General features: G+C 45.8%; 1 protein-coding gene across 1 annotated transcript in view; it reads right to left on the minus strand.

Annotated features, from left to right (window-relative positions):
• Positions 1 to 24,982, minus strand: part of Ptprn2 (protein tyrosine phosphatase receptor type N2) — a 725,488-nt gene that overhangs the window by 415,111 nt on the left and 285,395 nt on the right. The window contains exons 5-6 of the mRNA XM_032908352.1: positions 21,638 to 21,800; positions 9,212 to 9,560 (exon numbers count right to left, since the gene is read on the minus strand). Coding sequence (XP_032764243.1) covers positions 9,212 to 9,560; positions 21,638 to 21,800 — 512 coding nt within the window. The remainder of the gene's footprint in view (positions 1 to 9,211; positions 9,561 to 21,637; positions 21,801 to 24,982) is intronic.

Here is a 24,982-nt window from a genome sequence, read left to right on the forward strand (position 1 = left end):
AGAAGCTCCTTCTGCAGCAGATGGGAAGAAATAAGGACACCTGCAGCCAGACATTATGCAGAGAGTGAGAGACATTGGAACACTCAGCCCTAAATCCCTCCCCCTAAAGCTCAAGAAATCCCAAGGGAAGAAGAGGCAGCTCATGGGGACAGAGAAGATGAAACATTTTGGAGGTACATTAAAAAATGGGGGGAGGCGAGAGGAGTTTGTCTATGTAGTTTGAGGGAAGATGAATTTCACAGTTCTTGTTAGAGGTTCAGCAATCACTCATGAATGTAAATACATGTACTCTTCATCAGAGGTACCGTATTCCCAGAGGGCAGAGAAAGGACAGCTAAACTAGGTGTCTACTCAGAGTCAGAGAGGAACAAGGCTGGGGTGGGCAGAAGTGCCATGACATATGACAACACTGCTTTTGTGAACAGAGCCCACTCCTGCCTGTTGGTGGGAGGAGGAGATAAGCAGTACACTTGAAATATGCACTCAAGTACACTTGAGTAGAGAGGACCAGCACCATCATTGATGATCTCATAAGACAGCCTCACTTCAGAACAGCAACTGTCAGCAGGGTGCATGGGGAACCTGCAACTTGGGGATGGTTACCTAAGTACACACCACAAAACCCACTCCTATGCACTTCTGTCCATGCATCTCATTACATCCAAATTCTCCCTCAATCCCAGTGGAATAACAGATTCTAAGTCTAGTGGAGGCCAACTTCTCAAGTATAAGATGCCCTTTCTGTGGTGGGCTTAGAGCTGTGGAGCTGGGAAGAGCTGAGTAGAATGGAGGAGGACTGCCATGTCCCAAAACTGACTTCATATGGCTTAGACAGATGGAACTCTGGCATAGATTTGGGAGTCCCACATGAGGGATGGCCTGAGTCTTGTCCCAGAATTCAGGGAGTTTTGATCTCATGGTAACTATTCTTTTATTGGACAATGAAAGGCAATTGTCATCCAGTGAAGTCATACCCTAAGGACTCAGTACATCACAAGCACTGCCTCAGTAATGAGCTAATGATGTGGACTGGGTATGCCCATCATTGCCCATCCCTTCCTCCATTCCAGTCTTTGATAAGCATTTGGATCTCTGTAATAAATTCCAACCACAGCTCACTCACTGCAACCCTTGAGCAAGTAACACAGGACACAGTCGAAAACCCTTAGCTGTTCAGCCATGCAGGGCAGCTACAGCCTCTCAATAAGTCCATTACCCAGATTAATATTGTACTTTGGAACTTGAAGAGATTTTTCAATGGTTAAAAACACTTGCTGCTCTTGCAGAGGAACCTGGTTCAGTTCCCAGCACCCACACTGTGGTTCACATACATACATACCAGCTCTAGTTCCATGGGATATGACAGCCTTTTCTGCCCTCCAGACCTGCACATAGTTCACATACATAAATGAAAACAAGACATACAAAATAAAATCACACCTATGAAATACAATAAAAAGTCATAAAGATTATGATTTTTAATACCATTTTTGTCAAAGTACAAACTTCAATATGAAAATAAAATGTGAATTTTGGCCATTAAAGTCAGGCCCCAAGTTTCACTCAACCTCCCATCCACTCAAAGTATCCATTCATACATACATACATACATACATACATACATACATACATACATACATACACACACACACACACACATTCCACCCATCCTTACCATTCTCTATACATCCATCTATCATTAATTTCTCCACCTACTTACCAACCAATAAACCCAACTAACCACCCCTCTGTCTCCATTAATACATCCATCTTCTGAAGTATTGGGATCACAGAACTGCACCTCCACACCTGGCTTACAGTCTCCTAATGGTTGGCTTTGCACATAAATTAAGATTGCTTATGATATATAATAAGTCTTTCTAGAATCGGAACATGTTGGGATATGTACAGATGTGTGTACCTGTGTGCAAGCATATGTCATAGATGTGTGTATGCATTCGTTTATTTACCTATATATATACATATATATATGTTATGTGTATATGGTATGTATGGATGTTATGCTATGCATGTGTATATATGAACAATATTATAGTCTTCCACACAATTATGCCCTTAATTTTCAATCTTTGCTTCAGAGACTGATGCAAGAGGATCTGGCATTACAGGTCAGTTGAACTATACGAGAAGTTTGCATCTCAAAACTAAACAAAGAAAACAAGAACCACGAGATGACCGAGTGACATTTCCCAACACTATTTTTCCTCTTAAAACAGACAGGTATTCAGGCTGACTGTCACCCAGTCTGTCACACATTTCAGTGTTCATGCTGCAACTTTCTTTCTGGAATTTCAACTAAATAGCCTCCAAACTTCTGCGAAATAATCTATTTGTAAACTGCTTCATGCATTTCACCTACAAACTGACAAGTTGACATAAACAGAGGAAAAACCATCTTTCCAAACTTACTATAAATCTTTAAAATATTCCTAGTCTAAAGCCCCTCATTTTAAAAATCATTTTTAGAAATCCGTTACATATTTTATTATCAAACAAATTAATTTACTGATTTTTTTAAAAAAGATAAATTCCAAGTCACGGCTTATCAGGGGTTGGAGCTTACTTTTTTAATTTTGGAGTCTAAGTTATAAAAGCGAAAGTGTAAGTTGGGTATTTAATAAAAATTAATAAAATAGGTAAATGAGACAGAATAAAAAGTAATTAAAACAATTTCTGGGTGTATGTTAAACCTAATGAGTACACGGAATGCAATTGGTCTGTGTTCTTGAAATATAATATAAAAGTGGGTACAATCCCTAACTCAAGAGGTTATGTGTTTTGGAAGATGCTACCCTCTGCAGGCATGGATACCAGAAGGGGGCATATAGTTAGTGAGACCCAGCACATGTTCTGAGAGCACTTTCCAAGACAGGAAGCAACATTTGTAGAAGGATGATAGCTTTTTACGTGATTCTAGTGAGCATCAACAGCCAAACATCTGCATAAGCGGTCCCTTCCCCAGAGCATCCAAAAGCACAGGACACGTGTCTGTTCTCTATCCTCAACCTGCAGAGCCTTTCCTAGGAGCTCAAAGACAAAAGGCTTGGCTTCTTGGCTCATGCTATCCCAGCATCAGGTCAGCTGTGATGCCCAAGACCCTGATGTGTCATTTCTTACTGCCTGCCCCTAGTTCAGAAATTCCTGAGCTTCCCTGCAAACACTAGGACTCATAGCCTCTTCACCATCCAGGACAGATGACTTCCCTCTCAGATGCAAACTAACCTCCAATTGAAGCTGTGTTGTCATCAGTAGGCACCTCCTAGGATGGGATGGAAGAGTGGGGCAGGCAGCACTTTGCCTGTTGGCTATGACAAGCTGGAACTTTTAAATGTCCTCTGGGACATCCCTCCCTGCTCCCTCACCGGGCTGGTTCTCTCAGCTCCCTCAGGCTATCTTCTCTGTGGAAGGGCAAGACCTCTCCATGCCTCTGTATGTCCCATTCTCACGAGAAGGTTCTCTCTAGTTCTGCAGCATAGGAACAAGGTCAAGGCAAGGAGATCAAAGGATGCTCCTACATGATCTCCAGGTCAGTGGTAGGGAAGGTGGGTACAGCACTGGTAAGGAGAGGAGAAGAAAGGCAAAAAAAATCTGTTGATGGCAAGCAGGGCATCTCCTGCCAGACTGGATGTGAGATGGGACAGAAAAGTGGGGACCTAAATTGTTCGTGGTCAAGCTGTGGGAAATGTGGAAGGATCGGGTCTAGCATGGAGAATTCATAGTAGCTCAAGCACCCTTCAGGAGAGGTTGTCTTGCATTAGTTCTGCTAGAAACAGTGTCAGGAGTCCCTGCTACTTTCAGTCAAGTTAGTTGTGCAGAGCACATTAACCAAGCAATGGAATTCACTCTTCCAGACAAGCATCACCACGTGGAAAAGCAACTTGTTCTGCAGTCACCAGACCCAGATCAAGCCCAGCTCTGTCATGCATGCCCCTGTGATTTAGGATATCCATCCAACTTCCTGAAGCCTCTCAGTGATTTTTACCCAACTGAGGCTTTGAGAAAACCAAATGCAAAGAATCAGGGAGGTTCTCTTCCGTGTGGCCAGCACTCAGCATGGTCGTCCAGAAGGGGCTTTTCTCACCTTCCGCTGACATACAACCTTTCAGAAGCACACTCGCCAACGGTCCCCATCCAGTTCTTTCTCATCTCATCAAAAGAGGAAGTAAATGGGGCAGCAGTGTGGAACGAGCACCCTGCCATCCATGGTCCTGTGCTCTGAAGATGAAGGTCACACAAAAGGAGAAATGACCAACAGTCATGCCCACAGCTGTGGCGTCACTATGAAACAGACACCTCCATCTTCCAGATGAAATAAAGTGTAGCTTCTACAAGTGCTCCTTCTCATTTAAGAAAGAATCTCCCCATGTGCGCATATGGGAAATATAGCTTTGGGTGCACTTGAGGGACACCATGGGAGGTTCTAGGTTGCTGGCTAGCAAATAGGGAGTCAGTAACCTAAAACAGAAGCCATCTCCACATAACAGCAATGAAGCACACACCAGGCATCCTCTGCCTACACCAAGTATCACCGAGGCTTCACTGTCAACCCCTTAAGGGTGGCACTGAAAAAAATGCTTCTCTAAAAGCTCAGCTGCCCTGCTGGAAGATGAAGTACAGCTCAGCACAGTCAAATGCCATCAAAGTAGGCCTGCTTCTGTTCTGTCCAGTGAACTACGCATCTCCGAGCTCTCGCTAGCTCATAATGACATTTTAAGTACCTTCCAATGCTTTGTGTGGGCTCTGGCAGAGCAATTACATGAAATGTCAGAACATCAAATATGTAGTCCCGGGATAGGAGAGCACCTCACAGTGACTCTGTATGTACAGCTGCGCTGCGCGGGCCTGACCTGCTAAAATTATATGTCTTTGTAGGGTTTCCCAAACAAAACGTTACATGCTTTAGTGAGCAAGTGATAGCATGCAGACGGCTCACTGCAAACCTCCTTCAGTGCGCAAGATGTGAATCACACATAATGGCACTTGCTGTGTAGTATATAGTAGCATATGAGAAGGGTGGTTTAGTCACACCCACACTTATCTTGCTTTCTATATTCACCCTCATTCCACCTTTGCCGTTTCTCATCATCAGCATCCTCAACATCTTCCTTACTGTTACCATCACTGGCATCATAACCACCACCACCTTCACCACCACCACCATCATCATCATCATCCTTACTGTCAGCCTTATCTTCACTACCCCACATCCACCATCCTCACCATCACTATCACCATGACTACCTTTACCAGCATCAGTACCACTCTACCATCACCACCCTCACCATGGACCCCACTGATCTTGCGTCCATCCTAACCACCTTCGCCATCATCATTACCACCATCACCGTTTAACCTCCCACCATCATCACTCTCTTCACTATGACATCACGCTACTTGATTATCATTTTGTTATCACCACCGACATCTCTATCATGGCCACCAGCATCATCGTGACCACCATCCATATCACCACCACCGCCACTGTCATCATCAGTTCTGACACCCCCATCATCCTGAAGAACTGAGGGTGCCTTGTTCGTGTGGAGGAGACATAGTCCATTTGATGGCTGAAGTCCGTTTGAATGTTTAAATGTTGCGTATTTTCAAAAGATTCAGAAAAATTCAGTCATTACTTTATTCTCTCTTCATCTGGGTTTCTACATCAGTGTATTGTCTGAATCCACTGCTAATAACCTGACAATGGAAAAACATCCTCCCTACAGTTTGAGGGGCATATTGTAGTTAAGAGTTGTTCATTTCTGAGATAGGTGTATGAGAAGTGGCCCAGATGCATGCTGGGACAGGTGCCCATGTTTTTAGGGTGTGTTTTATAGGGCTCTTCATTCAAGTAGTCCACCTCTCATTCCTTGTGGTTATGAGGGAAAGAAGGAAAGTATTACATATGTAGCCTTGGTAAAGAATGGGAGAATAGAAGCCAAACTGCTCTGTGCGAATGCATGTGTAGAGACTAGAGGAGGCTCTCAGGGGACTTTCTCTGTCCCTTTCTGTCTTGCTGTCTTAAGACAGTTTCTCACCAAACCTGGAGTTAGCCGCTTGGCTCTAGTCATTCTCCTATCTGCTCTCACGGTGCTAGTTTTACAGGAACATCCTGGCCATTCCCTGATTTTCAATGGATGCTGGTATCTGACTTTGGGTCTTCATGTGTGTGTGGTAAGAACTCTTACACAATGAGCCATCTCGCTTGCCCCGCAGTTTAAAGTAATGTAAAGGAGCAACAACAAAACGTGGATATGGAACTTTCTGCCACCTAAGTTTCCATCCAGGGGCTGCAGAGAGCTAGTCCAAGTGTAAGAGTAAAGGGACAAGTCATGTGGACAGCTACTACCTAGTGGCAGAACTCAGGGAAGAGCCTCATAAGTCCCACAAAGAGGGGGGACCTCCCACATCTCTTGGGGGAAGCAGAATGACTCTCGCGTATCTGTTATGCAAATGTATGTATATTTTTATTGATATTTTTGCAGTGGTTTAGGCACACGACCAACAGTCTTTTACCAAGGCCACTTCCTGGCATTAGAGGTTTCAGTTGGTGGTGTAGGGTGTCTAACTGGGGCATTGTCTGCCCCATGGTATGATGATTCCATGTATAAAAGGAATCAAAACTCTGCTTTAATAACCAAAGTCTAGGAGCTATTAACCAGAGTAGAAAACTGGTTGGTATTTAGGCAACTGGTTCTTGGTGAATCCAGCTTTCCCCAAAATGATCCAAATGTTTGCCTGGGTACCATTAACCTCTGAGGTAAGATTTTCTCTCCAGGAAAGTAAAGTTGATGACAACACAGCTTTTGAAGCTTAATTGAGCAATACTTGAAATGATTTTCAGATGTGTCCATTCATTCACCCAGCAAACAATGCAACTGTCCAAGCTAGTCCCAGGACACAAATGGAGAGCATGGTGCCCTGCCTTCGCTGAGCCCATGGGCAACTACGGGGGTGTGAGGATACTCATGACATATCTACTTGAATATTTTAAGGAGAGAATTGGCTTGGAGTGGTTTTTCTAGGATGGGATCAGAAAACTAAAGGACTGAGAAGCCTTTCAGTCCCTGAGCTGCATATGAATGTTATATAAAGCCAGAGCCTACTATAAGGCATAGGTGATCCAACCCACCTGCAGAAATGAGTTAGACATCACTGGGATACAATCAGCAAAAACTCATAATATTATAAACTCCTTCAGAAAACTGACCTGGCTGCTGAGAAAAAGAGCTGCAGATGAGAATAAGGAGAAGCCTAGATGTTTCCAGAAGCCCAAAGGCCTGCACAGGCCCTGTTGTGAGATCCGTGATGCAGTTGGAAAAGGTGAACCCTGAAAAGATACTCTGTGACTCTGTCGCCACGAATGCTCATGTGCAGTTGTGTCACTGTGGTTGGGACTACACTTTGGTCCTTATCTCTCTATACCCTACTGGAGCCTGGGCAGGTACAGTAACAGTGACTGAGTTCAGTTCAAAGTCATGTGGGAAGGCCAGGGTGTACACGCATGGAGACGCGGGCCATGTGCCGAAGCTTCAAGACATGCACCGGTTCCCTGCAACACAGCACAGGGTTCCCCACCCAGTTCTAGTGTGTGTGTGTGTGTGTGTGTGTGTGTGTGTGTGTGTGTGTGTGTGTGTGTGTGTGTTTAGCCTTTTATATGTGGTGCTTTTAAAAGCAAGCAGTGAGGGTAAGAAGACCATATGTACAACAGATCAGGAAAGTAGCCTGCACACTGGGCAAGCATCAGGACCACAGGACCATGAAGAATAAAGGTGGGGCAATCTATTCACAAGTATCCCAATGTTCAGTTCGATTTTTGTCCATTGGTAGAAAAGTGGTGTCTCCCTTCTTAGTTCCAATCACTATGGCCAAGTCCAAATAGAATTTTTATTTTCAAGGTTGTGGAAGACAGGAAAGGAAATAGAGAAAGGGGAGTCAGAGAGAAGCAGAGGACTCTATCTAACCATAGAGGAGAAACAACAGGGGACACAGAGAATGCATGACCATCTGCCCTAAACAGACTTGCTGAAGTGATAGTCAAGGACCAAGTTCACCATCTATATGCAAGACAAGAAGCTGTGCAGGGCTATGCTGGCAAGTGAGGCCAGTTAAGAGAGTCCAGGAGCTGGGAAGGTGCAGGAGACCACGTGCTCAAGATAAGGGCTCCCTCAGAGTGCTGCTGCTTTAAAATGACAGGAACACCAGCAGAAGCGCAATACTTTAAGAAAAGCCCAGCTGTTGGCTACAGTCTTCTTAGCAAACACAGAGTGTTACGCAGGATCTCTGCGTGCATGCTTCTCTAGCAGGCACACCACCTGGTCCATGCACGCTGTCCCTAAATCAGCAAGGAGAAGGAAATCTTCTTAATGGCCATGTGGTAACTGCATTCCTGAAAATGTTAACAGCCTTTGGATAGGCAAGGAAAATGTGCGAATGGGGCTGCCTGTCTGGAAAGCAGCAGCGGGAACCAGGATTGTCAATGAAAACTGAGCTTTGCTCACAGCTGACAAGAGCTGCCGCAGCAGTCCTCAGCTGACTCCTCAGGGTGCTCCCTGCTTAGCTGTAGACTCCACCTGTCTCTAGAGATAGCAGCACAGCATACTATGTCTGAGATGGTCTCAGAGAAAGGTTGCTAGATAGTGAAAGGACCAGGACATTCTATAAGCTATAAAGGAGCAGGAGGAAGCAAGCACCTATAGCTGCCATCCCCCTGAAGGTGTGCCCTATAACAGCCACACAAGTTCACCACCACCCTTACCATGAAACTGAAAACCACAGTGCCTATAAGGGCTACACTGAGGTCTGCACTATATACCATGGCATTGTGGGTGGTACTAACTGTAGACTGGATGCCTCTGAGGAGTAATTACTTAACCATGTCTGGGTGTTAGCCATGAATGCGGCCACCTGGAGTGACACGGCATGGAACATCTGACAGCATTCCTAGTCTGTGCTGCAAAACATATGACAAATGACTGAGTCCAGGGTTCAGCTGTAAAGGGTAAGAGCTAAGCCAGTTATCTACACCCAGAGCACTTGCCTCTTCCCCTGTCCCCATGGCAGGATTCCTCTCTGCAATGAGAAAGCCTGAACCCACATGAGATCTCTTTTGTGTCTACAAGAGGCATGGGATGGAAATACCCTCCAGGAAGAAACCATCAATAGTGTGAGAGAAGGCCACCAAAACACTCACCATCACCCATACTCAGGGAGTCTTTGGAGTCTCCAGGAGGTAGAGGCCATCTCTGAGACAAAGCAGGTGCTGCGAAGGGCCTTGGTGCTCGCATGGGACTATGTACAAGATACCGTGGCTCTGGGTCATTTTCTCCAGGAGGTCTCTGAGCAGTGTAGGCACCCAGTGCTGCAATCAGCTTCTGTTTGTCTATGTCGCTGTCTACCTTGGGGCTGAGCTCATCTGGCTGGAGCCGGCTAAGAGGTCGCAGAAGGTTATCGGGATACTTGACCCGGGTTGCAGGAGGATAGGTCAGTGCAGATGTGTGGGCCACATAGGTCAGGATGTTCTCAGGGGAAGAGTCCTCACCCTAGAGGGAAAAGAGAGATGAAGTAAGGTTAGGTCTTAACCATCAACCATCCATGCTCAGGAGGCCTGGGCTCCATACAAATGGCCCAATGGTGAAAAGATTCTCTGACACATGAGCTGTGTTGACTGGCCGAGCCCCACACTTAGTTACTGTAGTGACGGTTTTTAAGTAGCACTTTCTAGAGATGCAGCAGGCCATGGAATCACACAATCCTGTGGTCTTTAGTGTATTCACAGATGTGCAAACATTACCACTAAATAATCCCATAACATCCCATCTTCAGAACACTGTTCAGGTTCCCATTCATCACCCAGGCAACCAGTTTTATTTTATGCACCTGAGGCTTTGTACCTCTGTAGACATTTCTGTAAATGGAACCTCCATGCTATGATGTATCCATTTGCATCTGGCCTACTTCATGGCATGTGCCAAGGTCCCCCTTCCTGTTTGGGGCTGAGTGAATCCCCTCTGTGTATGGTTACCATATTCTGCTTATTCATAGATCACATGATGGGCATCCAGACTTCCACATTCAAAGACTTCCGCTTTGTGATACTTAGAATAAAGCTGTTACAGAGCTGTACACTGCCAAGTCTGAAAGATGGACATATATTGGTTCTCTTATGTATAAGTCTAAGAGATTAATTCATTGGGTCATATTGGAGGTCATGCTTAGTCAGGGTTCCTGCACAAACATCATGACCAAGAAGCAAGTTGGGGAGGAAAGTGTTTATTCAACTTATACTTCCACATTGCTGTTCATCACCAAAGGAAGTCAAGACTGGAATTCAAGTAGGTCAGGAAGCAGGAGCTAATCCAGAGGCCATGGAGGGATGGTTTTTACTGGCTTGCTTCCCCTGGCTTGTTCTGCTTGCTTTCTTATAGAAACCAAGACCACAATCCCAGGGACAGCACTACCCACAATGGGCTGGGTCCTCCTCCCTTGATCACTAATTGAGAAAATGCCCTAGAGCTGGGGTCTCATAGAGGCATTTCTTCATCTGAAGCTCCTTTCTCTGTGATAACTTCAACTTGTGCAAGTAGACACACAAACCCAGCCAATACAGGTCATATTATCATATTATCACTATATTTAACACTGCAAAAGATAACTATGTTCTTTTGTAACACTACCAAAGAATGATATTGGAAGTCTCTTCAACACTGTCATTTTATTATCCCTATAGTACTTATATCAGCCATGCTTGTGGCTGGGAAGTACTGTATCATCATGTTTTGTTGTTGTTTTGTTTGCATCCCTCTGGTGGCTACTGATGTTGAGAAAGCTTATTGTTCAGTGGCCATTTGTACATCTTTTCTGGAAAAATATCAGAATCTTCTGCTTGTCTGGGTGTTCTCTGTGACTCGGGAGCATAGCTTTCTTGTAAACACACATCCTCATTCAACAGAGGTTCCAAGTGCCTTGTCTGAAGCCCCTTGTTTCCCCTCATCTGGCTATTCACTGAAGTGAATCTAAATCCTACTCTTTCTGTGCTGATGTCCCACACAGCAATGTTGCCGGAGCACATTAGGACAGACTGCAGTTATTCACTAGTTTGTTCTCAACTTGACATGCCTCCTTGGAACAGGGATTCCCAGAAGAATATGTCTTCTCTATGCTTTCTGCCACTAGAAGGATGAGGGTCCATTACATCAGCATGGTATGAAATGTTAGGCATCTCATGATTCTACTCTGACAAGGGACCGCATCAACATTCCATGGATGTACCCAGTACATTCCAATTTTGAGAGCATCAAAACAAAGAATGCTGTTCTGGAAGCCTACTGAGAGATGCCTTGATGGTGGGGAAGGTCCAAGGGTCTCACCCACACATATATTTTCAAACTGCATTGATTGGTATCTTTTGCTTTTATGCTTGGAGCACATGATCTAAGTTAAGGGGAACAACTCTGGGTGAGGCTCGCAGCCATAAATGTCATTAATATAAGTAGCTTAGACTCTTGCATGTAGTAATGCCCAAGCAAGAGTGAGTTAGAGCAAGAGAGAGAGGAGGGAGAGATAGAGACAGAGACAGATAGACACACACACATACACAGAGAGGAGAGAGAGGGGGAAGGGAGAAAACATGTTTCTGGGCATATACATGTGTGCATCTGCATATGAAGACCAGAAATTAGCATAATGTACCTTCAATTACTCTCTGGATTGGTACTTGGAGACAAAAATTCTCACTGAACATGGGCCTCACTAATATATCCAGGCTAGCTGGCCCAAAAATCCTCAAGGGTGGTCCTGCCTCTTCCTGCTCTTCTTTGGAATATGTCATCATGCCTGGCTTTTACTTGGGTGCTGGGCATCTGAATTCAGGTCCTGATGCTCAGGAATAGGGGTAAGGTAACCAAGCTTTCTTTCCAGTCCTACAGGAAGCTGAAAGTTGGTAAATGTTTGATATGTGTCCAGTTATATGTAGCTCCCATGAAGGAACTTGAACACTGCACCTTTTGAAAGTTACTTTTTCTGACAAAGGAGTTCCAATATTACCTCTTCGATTCTTTTTCTGCTGTTGTTATTGTTTCCAAAATAACATAACTCTATTATCTAAATGGTTTGGGTGTTTATGTTTTTTTGTTTTTGTTGTTGCTTTATTTTTTGTGCAAGACAAGCTGAAATCAGCTGTTCTTCTTTTAGAAAATAAAAGATCAGAAGAGGAGGGGCTTTCGAGGGAGAATGCCACCAAAAGAGCAGCCCTCTGGCCATTCCCCACAAATCAGGTGAAGGAGTCAGCTGCAGGCTCTGCTGCTCCTCTCTGTCTGCACACCGGGTCAGGTCACTGCACTGGAGGCTGGGCCCACATCCGAATGCTCATTAATGTGCCTGCAGCAGGCTTTCTCTCCTCTCTCTGATGCAGCCTGACGGCTCCACTCAGAGGATCTCTAATTAGCACCCCACATTGGACAGCTCCAGGCAGAGAGACACCAGGCTCAGTCCAACATCTGTGCAGCAGGCTGGGACGGACGATCTGCTTTCAGTGTTTACACTCTGACTCAGATTAAGAGGAAGAGAAGGAAAGAGCATTCCAACACACAGCATGAATAAGAGACTCTGAAAAAAATCGCAGAAAATGTTGGTCCCCAGTATCCCACTCCCTGGTTCCATGGTTTTGGCACTCTGTTGCCCTCAAAGGGGGCAACTATGACCCTAAAGACAGGTGTCAATACCAGAAGGGGACTTGTACTTTGGTGACTCAAAAGAGGGGGTCTATTCTAAACCCACCCTGACATAAGGTTCAGAATGACTGAGCATCAGTCACATATAAGTGGACAGGTAAGGCAGCCTCAGCCCTGGGTTCATCCTTTCTTGTCATCAGACACTCAAGGATGCCGTGGAGAAGAACTGCCACTGTTCTCTTCCTTCTACCTTCTCTTTCATTCGGAGTTTAAAATTGCAGATGTTTCCACCGCCTCTTCTACCTAGAAGATGTTTTGAGTTTCAACCTATCGATAACAAGATGTTCCCAGAAGTAATATCGAGCAGTACACAAGACACCTAGAGATTAACAAAATAGAATCAAGAGGGCTGGCTGGTTCATTTCCAAATCAAGGTAGGCACTTGTGATGCGAGAAGTTTCCAATCATATGGATGGTCCAGTTGGGGTGCTGGATGAGGACCACTGGGAGGCATGATGCAGCTGATTCTCTGAGGATTCTCTGAGGTTCAGCAGGAGAGTCTTTCCTGTAGGCACACAACTTACCCAACTCTCACTGCAGAGAAGGGCAGAGCCACTCACCACAGTGAGGAATTAACAGGAAAGAGGGCCCACTGTGAAGGTGAGTGCTTCCGCTGACAGAACTGTGTGCATTAACTCCACAGCTCTGATTTTGAGCTGTACTTTTACACCTGGAAAACCTGAAGAAGAAAACCACCATCTCCCTTTCTGTGAAAGAAGATTTAAAGATTAAGGAAATAAACAGTAGACTGCCTAGCTTAGCAGACTCTAAGGAGGAATGTGGTGATGTCACTATCTGGGCATCCTCAGCAGCAGCAGCATCCTCACCAGTGGCAGCAGCACCCCATCACCACCCTCAGCCTCTCATCTGTGAACATCACCCTGTATGGCATCAGCATCCCTACCATCAGCAACATCATCACCACCAGCATTGTTCTTGCCACTGTGTGTTGACCTTCTGGTGACTTTCTAGTGGAAAGAATAACTCTAACATGGCCCTTTCAACCGCTTGACAAACAAGCTAGGTCATAGAAACCGATAGCTAATTAATATCACACTACAGAGAGGTTCAGAAAAGCAAAACTCTCTGAATTGAAATGATTGCATTCAGTGTGGCTGGTCATGGCTGAAGCCTGCCTCATTTACCCCATCTTCCCATGTTGTCGAGACAGTAGCTCCCCTTGCTATTAGATTTTCAGGTTACAGTGTTAGAGGCAAGGTCAAGCCTTCTTCTTAGAACACGGTGCCTCTCTCAGAGCCCCTACCCAATTCCTGATTGTATAGCTATTGTTCAGACTGACAGCAAGGCACAGAGGTCCTGGGAGTCCCACAGGACACTCTATATAGATAAAACCTCTCATCATCACACTGACCACTCAGCTCATCAGATATTCTCTTATGCCAAGGATCCACAACAAACCAGGAAAGTCAAATCAAGACACCATTGACCACATAACACACATCTTCTCCGGCGTGCCCAAAGGCAGTGTTGACAGTCACATTGATCAAGATGCAGCCTCTGGCCTGATACAACAGTGGGGGAGGGGTCATGTCCAAGGCTTCCTAATGCGATGACCTCATAGCATGACACACTGGATCACTGGATCTCTGGTTGCCAAGGGAGTGAAAGGAGGTACCAGCCATCCAGCCCTGATCACTGGTAGAAGGCCATTTAGCCATGGGAACTGTGGAGAATGGTGTTTTTCTTTTCTCAGTTTGTCATAAATCTCTATGTCTGTCTGCCTATCTTTCTCCACTTGTCTGCTCCACGTCTGTCCCTGTGTGTATCTCTCTCTGCCTCTCTGAGCATGTCTCAGTCTCTGTATCTTGGTATATCTCTCTCTCCACCTTTGTGTTTCTATGTCTCTCTCCACCTAGATCTATCTCTCTTCTCTCCCTGTCTCTCTATACTTGGCTCTCTGTGTTTCTTGATCTATGTCTCAACTTCCAGTGGTGTCCATTTCCAGTAGTGCTCCGGCTTTGTAGCACCTCCTGTGTGTAGCTCTTCCTACCTGCATGAATTCACAGGGATGTAGTACTCCCGCCTTCAGTTAAGGGACGAAGTCTCCTGTGTGTGGTTGTGCTTTGTTGCAAAGATAACGGAATCCTACCAGGAGAAACCAGCGCTCACAGTGCTTGCATTCCACTAACGCATGAAGTTGTAGATGGTAAACCAAGGGTCACGTAATCTCACAGAACGTTAAGTGGGACTGTGTAGGTGGACGCTGACCTGGGCCTCTGCAGATAATTGAATCAGTGGGTTTCTTTTTGGAAAAAGAAAAGATGTGTGTGTTATCACAGACGTGGCTGCTCCTTGCATGCTCCATGCAAGAATGCTACATCCTGCACCCTGATATCCCATCCATTCCGCTATGTCTACCTCATAGTTTGCCTTCTCCTCTAGCCTCCTACCAGGATAAGAACAGAGTCTGGAAAGCCCCCACAAGGTCACTGGACAGCCACGTCACAGGCAGTAGGAGAAAAAACACAAAGAACCCTGGCTTTACCGCTGCCTACCTTCGCTGGGCCGTCCATCTCACTCTCCCCGCTCCTCCTCCATCTCTGGATGAGACACAATCACCTCACCCCACAGACAAGCAGGTGAGACACTCACAGAGCTGGGGCCGTAGGGCCTTACTACAAATAGAAAAGGCATTCTTTCTCTGATAGACGGGTATGAGAAGAGGGACCAGCTAGGTTCAAAAATGCAGTTTGGTAACTTTGGTTTAGGGATTAAACAAAAATCAAGATCAGGTCTGACAAGAATTCCAGGGCTGTGAATTCAGCTCTATTAGTAAGCAATTGTTGGAAAGTGATATTTTTAGCCTGTGGCCATACAACTCTGAAAATGGCACAGCCACTCCCATCGAAAGGTGGGCGTCTTTGCCTTTGATGGGTTATGCATTTACAGCTAGCAGCTTCTTCCTGCAGGTCAGGGAGAAGCATTCAGGGAGAGGCATTCAGCTGCTCACTAGCGAGCAGAAAGAGAGGCGGAGGCCTGAGTGTAAGTCCTCAGAAGCTCCTGGTGGCTGTCACAGCACAGGCTCTGGCTCACTGGCTGCACTCAGGAACTGTGTGGGTAGGTTTATTGTCCCATGAGCCCTCCTGACTTCCTATACCAGGGATGCCTATGCAGAGACCTCACTGTCTCTGTGGTGCCTGGTGGAAGGTAGACGACTGGCAGACAGGAGGAAGTAAAACATGACATGCAGGGACTGTGGGCTCCAGATTCCTGAGTGTTTTAGACACCACTGTGTGGATTGAAGATACTCCTTAGCCTAAGACAGCTCCCTGAATGTGGAAAAGCAGCACCGTGATTCAGGGATAGCTCCCTGAGTGTTAGGATAACACTAAGCCAGTGGAGAGCTCCCTAAAACTGTGACCACAGCACTTAGGTCAACAAACAGCTCACTTAGAGTGAACTAGATTGGGGACAGCTCCACAGAGCCTGGCTTCCTGCCAATCAATAGTCAGAGAAACACTAATGAGAACAGGAAGAGGTTCAAAAAATAAAAAATCAAGTGAACATTATGACACGCATGCAAAGTGCTGTCCATTCTCAACTCTGCGCTGACAACAAAGACAGAAGATGCCTCCCCAAACACTGCCTCCCACGAGGCACCTCTTCAGACATGGCTGGCTGCAAAGTGGGCCCATGGTAGACATGCATGTTATTTCTGGCTAGGCAACATCTGTGAATCTGCCATGAGGCACCAGTCTTTGTTTACACATACACATATACACACAGAGAGACAGACACAGACACATCCACACATACACATACACACACAGGCACACACAAAGACACATACACACAAGATATGCACACACACAGACACACAGACACACACACAGACACACACAGACACAGACACACACACACACACACACACACACACACACACACACACACACAGGACACAAGGTCTTGATCTGCAACTGGCTTGCTATGTAGCTGAGAATGATCTTAAACTTCTGATTCTCCTATCTCCATTTCCCAAGTTCTGGGATCACAGGTACTTGCCCATCTTAGAATATGAGTCTTGATCTTGTGGACATGCACAGTAGAGTTGTTGGTCTTAGAATGAACAATCCTACCAGGAGAAACAACCAAGTCACGGTTGTAACAGTTGTTACTGTCATGAATATGAATGTTTCTTACTGCACATCCCCAGCAGAGTTGATATCCTAATTTTTACATTTTCATTTCTCCTTTAAACTTTCACATATTTATACAATATATATTGATCATATTCATGCATCATCGTCCCCCAATAACTGCTCAGCATGTGACGCCTTGCCTCTGTCTTAGCCAGGCTAGTGTATCTGAAGTGGTGGTTCTTCAACATCACTGCATTTCCTCAGTGAGTGACACTGAACAGTGTTTTAAGGATTTGTTTATTCTTATTTTATGTGTGTGTGTGAGTGTCTGCATGCATGTATGTGCATATGCATTTCTGGTGCTCTTAGAGGCCAAATGATAGTATTGGACCCCCTGGAACTGAATCGATGGATAGTTGTGAGCTACCATGTGGGCACTGGGGGCTGAACCTGGGTCCTCTGCAGGAACAAAAACTGCTCTTCAGCATGGATGCATTTCTGCAACCCCAACACTGAACACTCTTGATGCCTTTTGTACATGGAACCCACTGACCCTTTGTATACTTTTTTGCTAGATAAAGTATCTGTTTCAAATTGTTTACACATTTTGCCCTGGATTCCTTCTTTCATCTTTCAATGAACTACCAACATACCATGTGTGCACACATTTGCTTCCGTACAGACGTTGTCCCATAAAACCATCCACAGGACAAGGGTACCTGTCCTGAACAATGGGGTCATAAGAGGCTCTCTGCCTATGCAGAAATGCTCTCCCCTTTCCCCTACACATCCCCATGCAACCATGATCTGCTTCTGTTACCCACTGCTTCGTGTCTCCCGTCCACCATTTAAAGACTTGTCTGTGCTGCTTGTTGCTGCGTGCCTTAATACTTCGTTGTTAATGGTCTGTCCCGTTTGCCTGCTCACATGTTGGCAGACATTTCTGTTAGCTCTAGTGCTGCTCTCTACTATTAAGATTACCGCAGAAATTCCTGGGCAAATTTTTTGAATGGACATATGCTTTAATTCATCATAAGAAGAGATGGAGTGGTTGGAACCTAGGGAGATGTGTGTTGAACTTTTCAAGTTATTTTGTAGTTCCAGGTCCTCCACCCTATCAAAACGTGTGGCCAGACTTCTAAACTTCATCCAATCTCCAAATACGCAGGTGTCAATCAGCTTCACATTGCCGGTCTAAGTAGTTCAGACCTCCCATCCCATCCACCCCCATCTTTCTCACATCTTCTCTAAGGTGCCCTGGTCTGAGTGCCTGCATTGTGCTCACAGAGGATGTGATTCTGGTTGGGTTTCTCTGGTCCCCTGAGCAGGTCCCTCATCTTGCACAGCTAGCTCTTTTTTTTTTTTCTAGAGCTGGGGACCAAACCCAGGGCCTTGCACTTGCTAGGCAAGTGCTTTACCACTGAGCTAAACCCCAACCCCAACACAGCTAGCTCTTGACAAGCCTCTACTTATAACAGATGCTCCCAGAAGTCCCCATAGAGCTCCTTTCCCTACTCTGGAGGTTTACCTGTTGTTCCAATTTGTAGAGCCCCAAATCCTTAGGACTCTGTTCATCTTTAGCCTTGGGGGGTTTCTTGGGAACAACAGAACAGCAGCTCATCTAATTGCCATGCTATGGGTGGTAGTGGATGTCCCTAAACCACAAACAGGTTCAACAGTTGACCTTTAGCTGTCTCATCACTTGGGATACCCCCGGTTCACCTAACAATCCTGTTGCTGGCCTTAACATTGAATATTTATCTCATCACCGTACTTAACTCCATTTCAACTACATTTTTGGGTCTGGTGTTTCTTTTACAAAATATGACTGAAAATTCTGAAGGGCATGGTCAGTCTCTTGTCTTTCTCAGAGCCCATTATTTTATATTTATATTAAATATGTTCTCAAAAGGTTTCTAAAAATAAATCAAGCAAGCAATGAATTTCAGCTTGACCCTCTTCCGTGATGTGTGGAATGGGGACGTACTGGTGCTCTGTGGGTATAACTGGAGCATGTTAATGCTGTGCAAAGCACCTGCAAGGACTTTGAACCAGTGCTGCTCTGGTCAATAAAGCAAGAAGGTGGGCACCCCATTAACAACACAGGAACAGGGGAAGTGTGGATTTAGTTATACTTGTGTGCTTAATGCATGTGTCAGAGTGGCTCCCGGCCACGCTTCTTTAGGAGGAGCATTGAAGTCCTATTCCCCATGGTTTTTGTTATGAGGTGATCAGTCCAACAGTCTCAAAGAGAATACATTCAAAATTCTGTCTGTGCTGGAATCAGATTCTCTAGGATAGATAGACAGGGGGGGAAAGACCTATGATTTGTAAACAATTCACTAGAAATTGGATGCATGTTGAAACACCACCAATGGCTACAGTTTAAATTGCTACCAAGATAGCCTGTCACCCGATGGGAGGGGCGGGAGAAGCCCCCAGTCCCCAGCTGACTGCCGAGCGAGCCCTGCGGCAGCTTGGATTGCTGCTGCACTTCTGTGCTTTGTGCAGACACTGCTCATTAGAAATGTGACTCAGCTCTCTCCTCATTTAAGCACTCAACAGAAAATAATGAGTTCCGGGCTTCCACGCATTTTTTTAAAAAAAATATGAAGAAACATCCATCTGAATACAGAGGGGAAAATGTGTGAGTCAGAAGTGCCCCCCAGCGCTCGGAGCCTGAATAACTCACAGCCATTGCTCTGAAATGGCCACCCAGTCGGACGATTATAGTGCCCATTAGTTCACACTGGGTTGCTTTTGAAGGGAAATAACAGCTGTGGGTAAAAAGATTGGGTTATAGGCATCTACTGGCACTGTTGTGACTACCTGGGGTGTGAGGTCATCCTGCTGAGTGGTGGTTTCAAGGAACCCGGGAGCCAACTTTGTGTGAGTGGTACTGGTGTCATGGTATTCTGGCCATACTCAGTGCCAGCTCCCCTTGCCAACTGCTCTTTCTTGGCTGTGGGGAATGTGAGCACTTGCCACTGCTCCTCCTCTCTATGGGTCCAGAGCCCACAGAAACATCTAGAAAAATCTGGCACCTGTCAGGAGGAGCCCTTGTTCTAGCAGAGCAAATGGTGCTATCATCCTACATGGGGAAAGCTTCAAGTATCTTCAGGGAGTCAGATGCTGGTGCTGGACTCATAGCATAGGCGTATGCTATATATATATGATAGGCGTATGCTATGTATATATGATAGGTGTATGCTATGTATATATGATAGGCGTATGCTATGTATATATGATAGGTGTATGCTATGTATATATGATAGGCATATGCTATGTATATATGATAGGTGTATGCTATGTATATATGATAGGTGTATGCTATGTACATATGATAGGCTATGCTATGTATATATGATAGGCATATGCTATGTACATATGATAGGCGTATGCTATGTATATATGATAGGTGTATGCTATGTATATATGATAAGCATATGCTATGTATATATGATAGGTGTATGCTATGTATATATGATAGGTGTATGCTATGTATATATGATAGGTATATGCTATGTATATATGATAGGTATATGCTATATATATATGATAGGTATATGCTATGTATATATGATAGGTGTATACTATGTATATATGATAGGTGTATGCTATGTATATATGATAGGTATATCAGGACTGAGAATGCTTAGGACTGAGGAAACCTTGGTGTGGGTTCGGGGAAAATCTCCAGATGTCCCTCGGTGCTTAGCAACACATTACAGTCTTAGACAGAAAACACAACCCAATGAGGTAACATGGTGGACATTTATTACAAAGAGCTGTTGTGCCTGTGAAAGGCCTACCACACACACCAGGGAGTCTGACTTGCCCACCACTCTCACCCTTAGAGATGAGCTGGTTCTCAGGCTCCAAACTGACTTCTCCTGGAATCCAGACCCCACCCCCCTTGAAGGCAATTAAAAGTCTGGCAAGGCCTGCTTGCAAACGCCACTGAAAATGTCTTGGTGACCATACTTTGACACCTTAAAAGCCCACTGAAGTCCTAATGATTCCTTTAAAGTGTGACCCATCTCCAAAGCAAGCTAGCTCTGACAATCTGACTGAGTGAGCAAGGACCATTCATTCCACTAACAGCCGTACTTGTTATAACCTTCATAATCTGAGAAGCTTTTGCCTCCAAATGAGAAGTCTCACCAGTTTCTCACTTTGTACCTTGGACCTAGCTGGCAAGTCAGGCTCTGAATAGCATGGAGATTGTCCTGTGCTTAAGCCTGCCTTGACAGACGGACACTTGTCTAGAGCCCAAGCCCGAAAGTCTTACTCTTTTGGGCACCATGTCATCTTGATACTTTATCCTAGATCAGTAGTCATTCTGCTGTTCTGAGATATCCACACCAGTGACGTTACCAGAAACTAGAAATCTCCAGGGATGTAGAGATTGCTGAGTTAAAAACAAGCCAGCCAGGTACCAGACCTAACTCCAGCCATGTTTAAATGACCTTGTCCTCTTGTCTTCTGGGCTATGTCTCCACACCTATCCTAAACAATTTTCCTACATTTGGAAACAGAGCTGTTTCTTGAGTTCTTAGCACTAGATTTCCTGCAGTGGTGCATGTAGCTAGCACAGCGCCAGGATCCAGAACCTCCTTGCATGCAGCCTTACCCTTCCAATACTATCCAGGGCCTGTGGTCAGGAGGACAGCTGCAGGGAGCCTGAGAACTAGGACCGCTCACTCTGCTAAGACGTCCGTACCCTACAAACAACACACAAACAGGTAAAGGGCAACTCCAGCCATGAGGAGTAGTCTGAAACCTCACCTTAACTGGACGCGTCTCGTGGTCTACCCTGGGGTGTGCATTTGCCGTCGGGGCCTGGGACAGAAGCTCCAGGTAGGGCAGATAGCGCCGAAGGGTCTTGGCCAGGGCCACCTCACTCTCCAGACTGAACCATTTTTCATTATCCGCATTCTGTTGTAAGGACCTGAAGAGCAAAGAGAACAGTGACTCAACCATGCTGAGCCTGAGGTGGGGACAGGTGGGAGCATGGTATGTGCATAGTCTCAGTGGCCTGCAAGGGTGCAGCCGTACAGTGAGCTGATAGTCAACACCTCGGCATCTCCTTGACCAGTGTTGTTTCTTAGGGAGCCTGGACTCACTGTTCCCACAGTTGGAGGAATGCAGTGGAACTGTTGGGGGGGGGCTGGTGAGTGGACCAACAGGACTCATGTATAACACACTGTTCACGGTGTCCTGTGACATTGCTGACATGAGACAGATAAACACGGAGCACAAAAAGGCACCCACTACTGGCACCACCTGAAGCATGAACTCAAGAAGCTGAAGCAGGGGAACGGAAAAGTTTGGTGTCAGCTCAAGTAACTTAATGAGTTCATGTTCAAATTAAAGGAAGTAAATGAGAATCCCGTACATGCATGCATATTTTTAATCAAATCCACACACAATTCTGTACCTTATATCTCCCACTACTTTCCCTTCCCAACTTCATTTGATTTTATTCCTTCCTTCCTTCTTTCTTTCCATTTTGATCTTACAAAAAAGGGTTTCTCTGTGTAGCCCTGGCTGTCCCAGAACTCAGTCTGTAAACCAGGCTGGCCTCAACCTCACAGAGATCCAGCTGCTTCTATCTTCTGGGAGCTGGGATTAAAGGCACTGGGATTAAATGGCCCAGCTTGCTTTTCTTTAAAAGTCACTGTACTGCCTAATTTTATGTTAACTTGACACAGGCTAGAGTCGTCTGAGGGAACCCCGCTTGAGAAGATGCCTCCATAAGATCAGGGTGTAGACAAGCCTATAAGACATTTTCTTAGTTAATGATTGGTATGGGAGGGCCCAGTCCATTGTGGCATTGTGGGCGGTGCCATGCCTGGGCTGATGGTACTGGCGTCTATGAGCAAGCCAAGAGAAGCCAGTAAGCAGAACCTCTCCATGGCCTCCTGCCTCCGGGTTCCTGCCTTGCTTGAGTTCCTGTCCTCACGGCTTCCAATGATGAATTGGTCCATGGAACTGTGAGTAAAATAAACCCTTTCCTCCCCCAAGTTCCTCTCAGTCATGGTGTTTTATCACATCAATGCTAACCCAACTAAGACTTTCAGAGTCCACTTAGCACTACCTGTATGATCAGGAGTGCAATATCAGCTAGTCCTAATGGAACATGGGTAACCTCTCAGGAACCACAACGCCGGAAAGAATTATCCCTCCATCCTCAGCAATCATCAACTGTAAGTGTCCTTAAAAGTTTTAAAGGGATAGAGGTGTAGCTCAGTGACTGTGTGGGTACCTAACTTCAGGTTCCCGGCTCAATCACCAGAACTATACATACACAAAGAAGTGTCTGAAGTGCTGAGAAAGGCAGCCAGAGAGAGGGCGGACATGATACAGACATGGGGGGGAAGGCAAAGAGAGTCTATGGAAAAGGCAAAGGGTACTTTAAACCCCACAAAATTCTGTGAGCTCTGTGGAAGAGTCAGGCATGACCTGCCCCACCCCCACCCCAGCAAGGTCCAGGATCGCTAGCTCCACCTCTGTTTTAGCACAGGTGTGCCATAAATGACTCCTGACCTACAAAGTGACTGTTTTTACACTTCACACTAACTTTGTGGCATGCTATTGCAGTTCCCAGGCTCCGAGTAGCAGCCACTCTGCAATCAGATGGTCCTGTGAAGAGATCTATGTCCAGGAAGAGAATTCTGAAGCTATAAACACCTTGGGTGTGGGGTTCACCCTGTAGGTATATTAGGGTGTAAGGGTAGCAAGGTCAAGCCCAAAGAATTCACAACTTCAGAGAACAGTCAAACCTACAGATAGCTTGTAGGAACAGTCGAATGTGACGGCGTTAGAAGTCAGCAAGAGCCATGGCAGCTGTAAGAGAGGTGTCAGAGGAGTGGCCAGGCATCACGGATCCTGAACATGGTCTAGACAAGCCAGGACAATGGGACAGAGATTCTACAACTTGAAGACCCGTGTGGAATACCATGATAGAGGTGGGAGGGGAGGGATGTCAAGAAGACATTGACCAATTAACCAATGGCTGACCCCATGCTCCTCCTAGGTCCCTCCCAGCAAGAACCCCATCTGCCTTGCAGCCTGTGTGGGCAGCAGGCCAGCTGCATTGAGCATTCTGACTTCCGCACTAGTGCCTGTTCCACCAATGAGGATGCCTTCTGATGGAGGAATGAAATGCAGGCAGGCTCATCGATGAGCCAGGACTAAAACCACATACACAAACCACACTGCTAATAAGAGTCGAAGACTTCTCTAGCAGACTGCGTCTAATGGCTGGCAATGCTGACAGAATGCTCTGAATTCTGATTACTTTCGGGCTTTCGATTCATTAAGCCCCTTGTTTATGTCTAGAAAGGAGATGGGGATTAGTCAAATAGGTCAGATCCTCTGAGCTACTCTGGGCCCTGACTGCCCACACCATATTGCCTCCAGAAACCTTCCCAAATGCCCAGTGTCAGCCACCATTAGCCCACATTCCCTCAGACCTCTGGTAGTTCTGCCTCCATACCTCGAAGCCCCCAGCAGGCTCTTGGCTCTGCCCTGTAGCATGATCCCAGCAGAGAGAACCTGCCCATCTCCTCTCCCTCTGCCCCAGGGGAGAACTCCCAGCTGAGACTTTTCTGAAGCAGAAGCAGAGGCTATCCCTACCCCAACTCAGGCATGGCCCCTCCTGGCTCACTCAGACCTCTCAGATCTCTGCTGGGCAAGGAGGTGACATCACCAGGGCTGTGGCACCAAGCAGCTAAATTCAAATGTGCAGTTGCAAGACTCTAAAACTGTTCTATCTGTGTTCTTCACTTGGTTCCTCAGTGCTGGTGTTCACTGGGAATTTCTGTAGTTATAGACATTCCTTTCATTGGCTCATTAGTCATAATTCTAAGCGGTTGCTTTACAGTGCATAGTATTCACCTGTAACTGAGCCTGTTACAGGTGCCTGTGAGTGACAGTCAGCTCAGGTGACCTACAGGAAACAAGTATAGTAAGTCTGTGGGCTTTCTCCCTGCTATCTTGTGTGTGACCGTCTGTGTTGCCACAAATTAAATTTTACAGTTCAGACAAGCCCCACAATGCATCGTATGTTGTTTAATCGGTTGACTCTGCATGAGATTGAAATAGCGAGGTGTAACCTCAGGTCCCTGG

This window comes from Rattus rattus, chromosome 7, assembly GCF_011064425.1.
Source record: "Rattus rattus isolate New Zealand chromosome 7, Rrattus_CSIRO_v1, whole genome shotgun sequence".
Classification (NCBI taxonomy): Eukaryota; Metazoa; Chordata; class Mammalia; order Rodentia; family Muridae; genus Rattus; species Rattus rattus.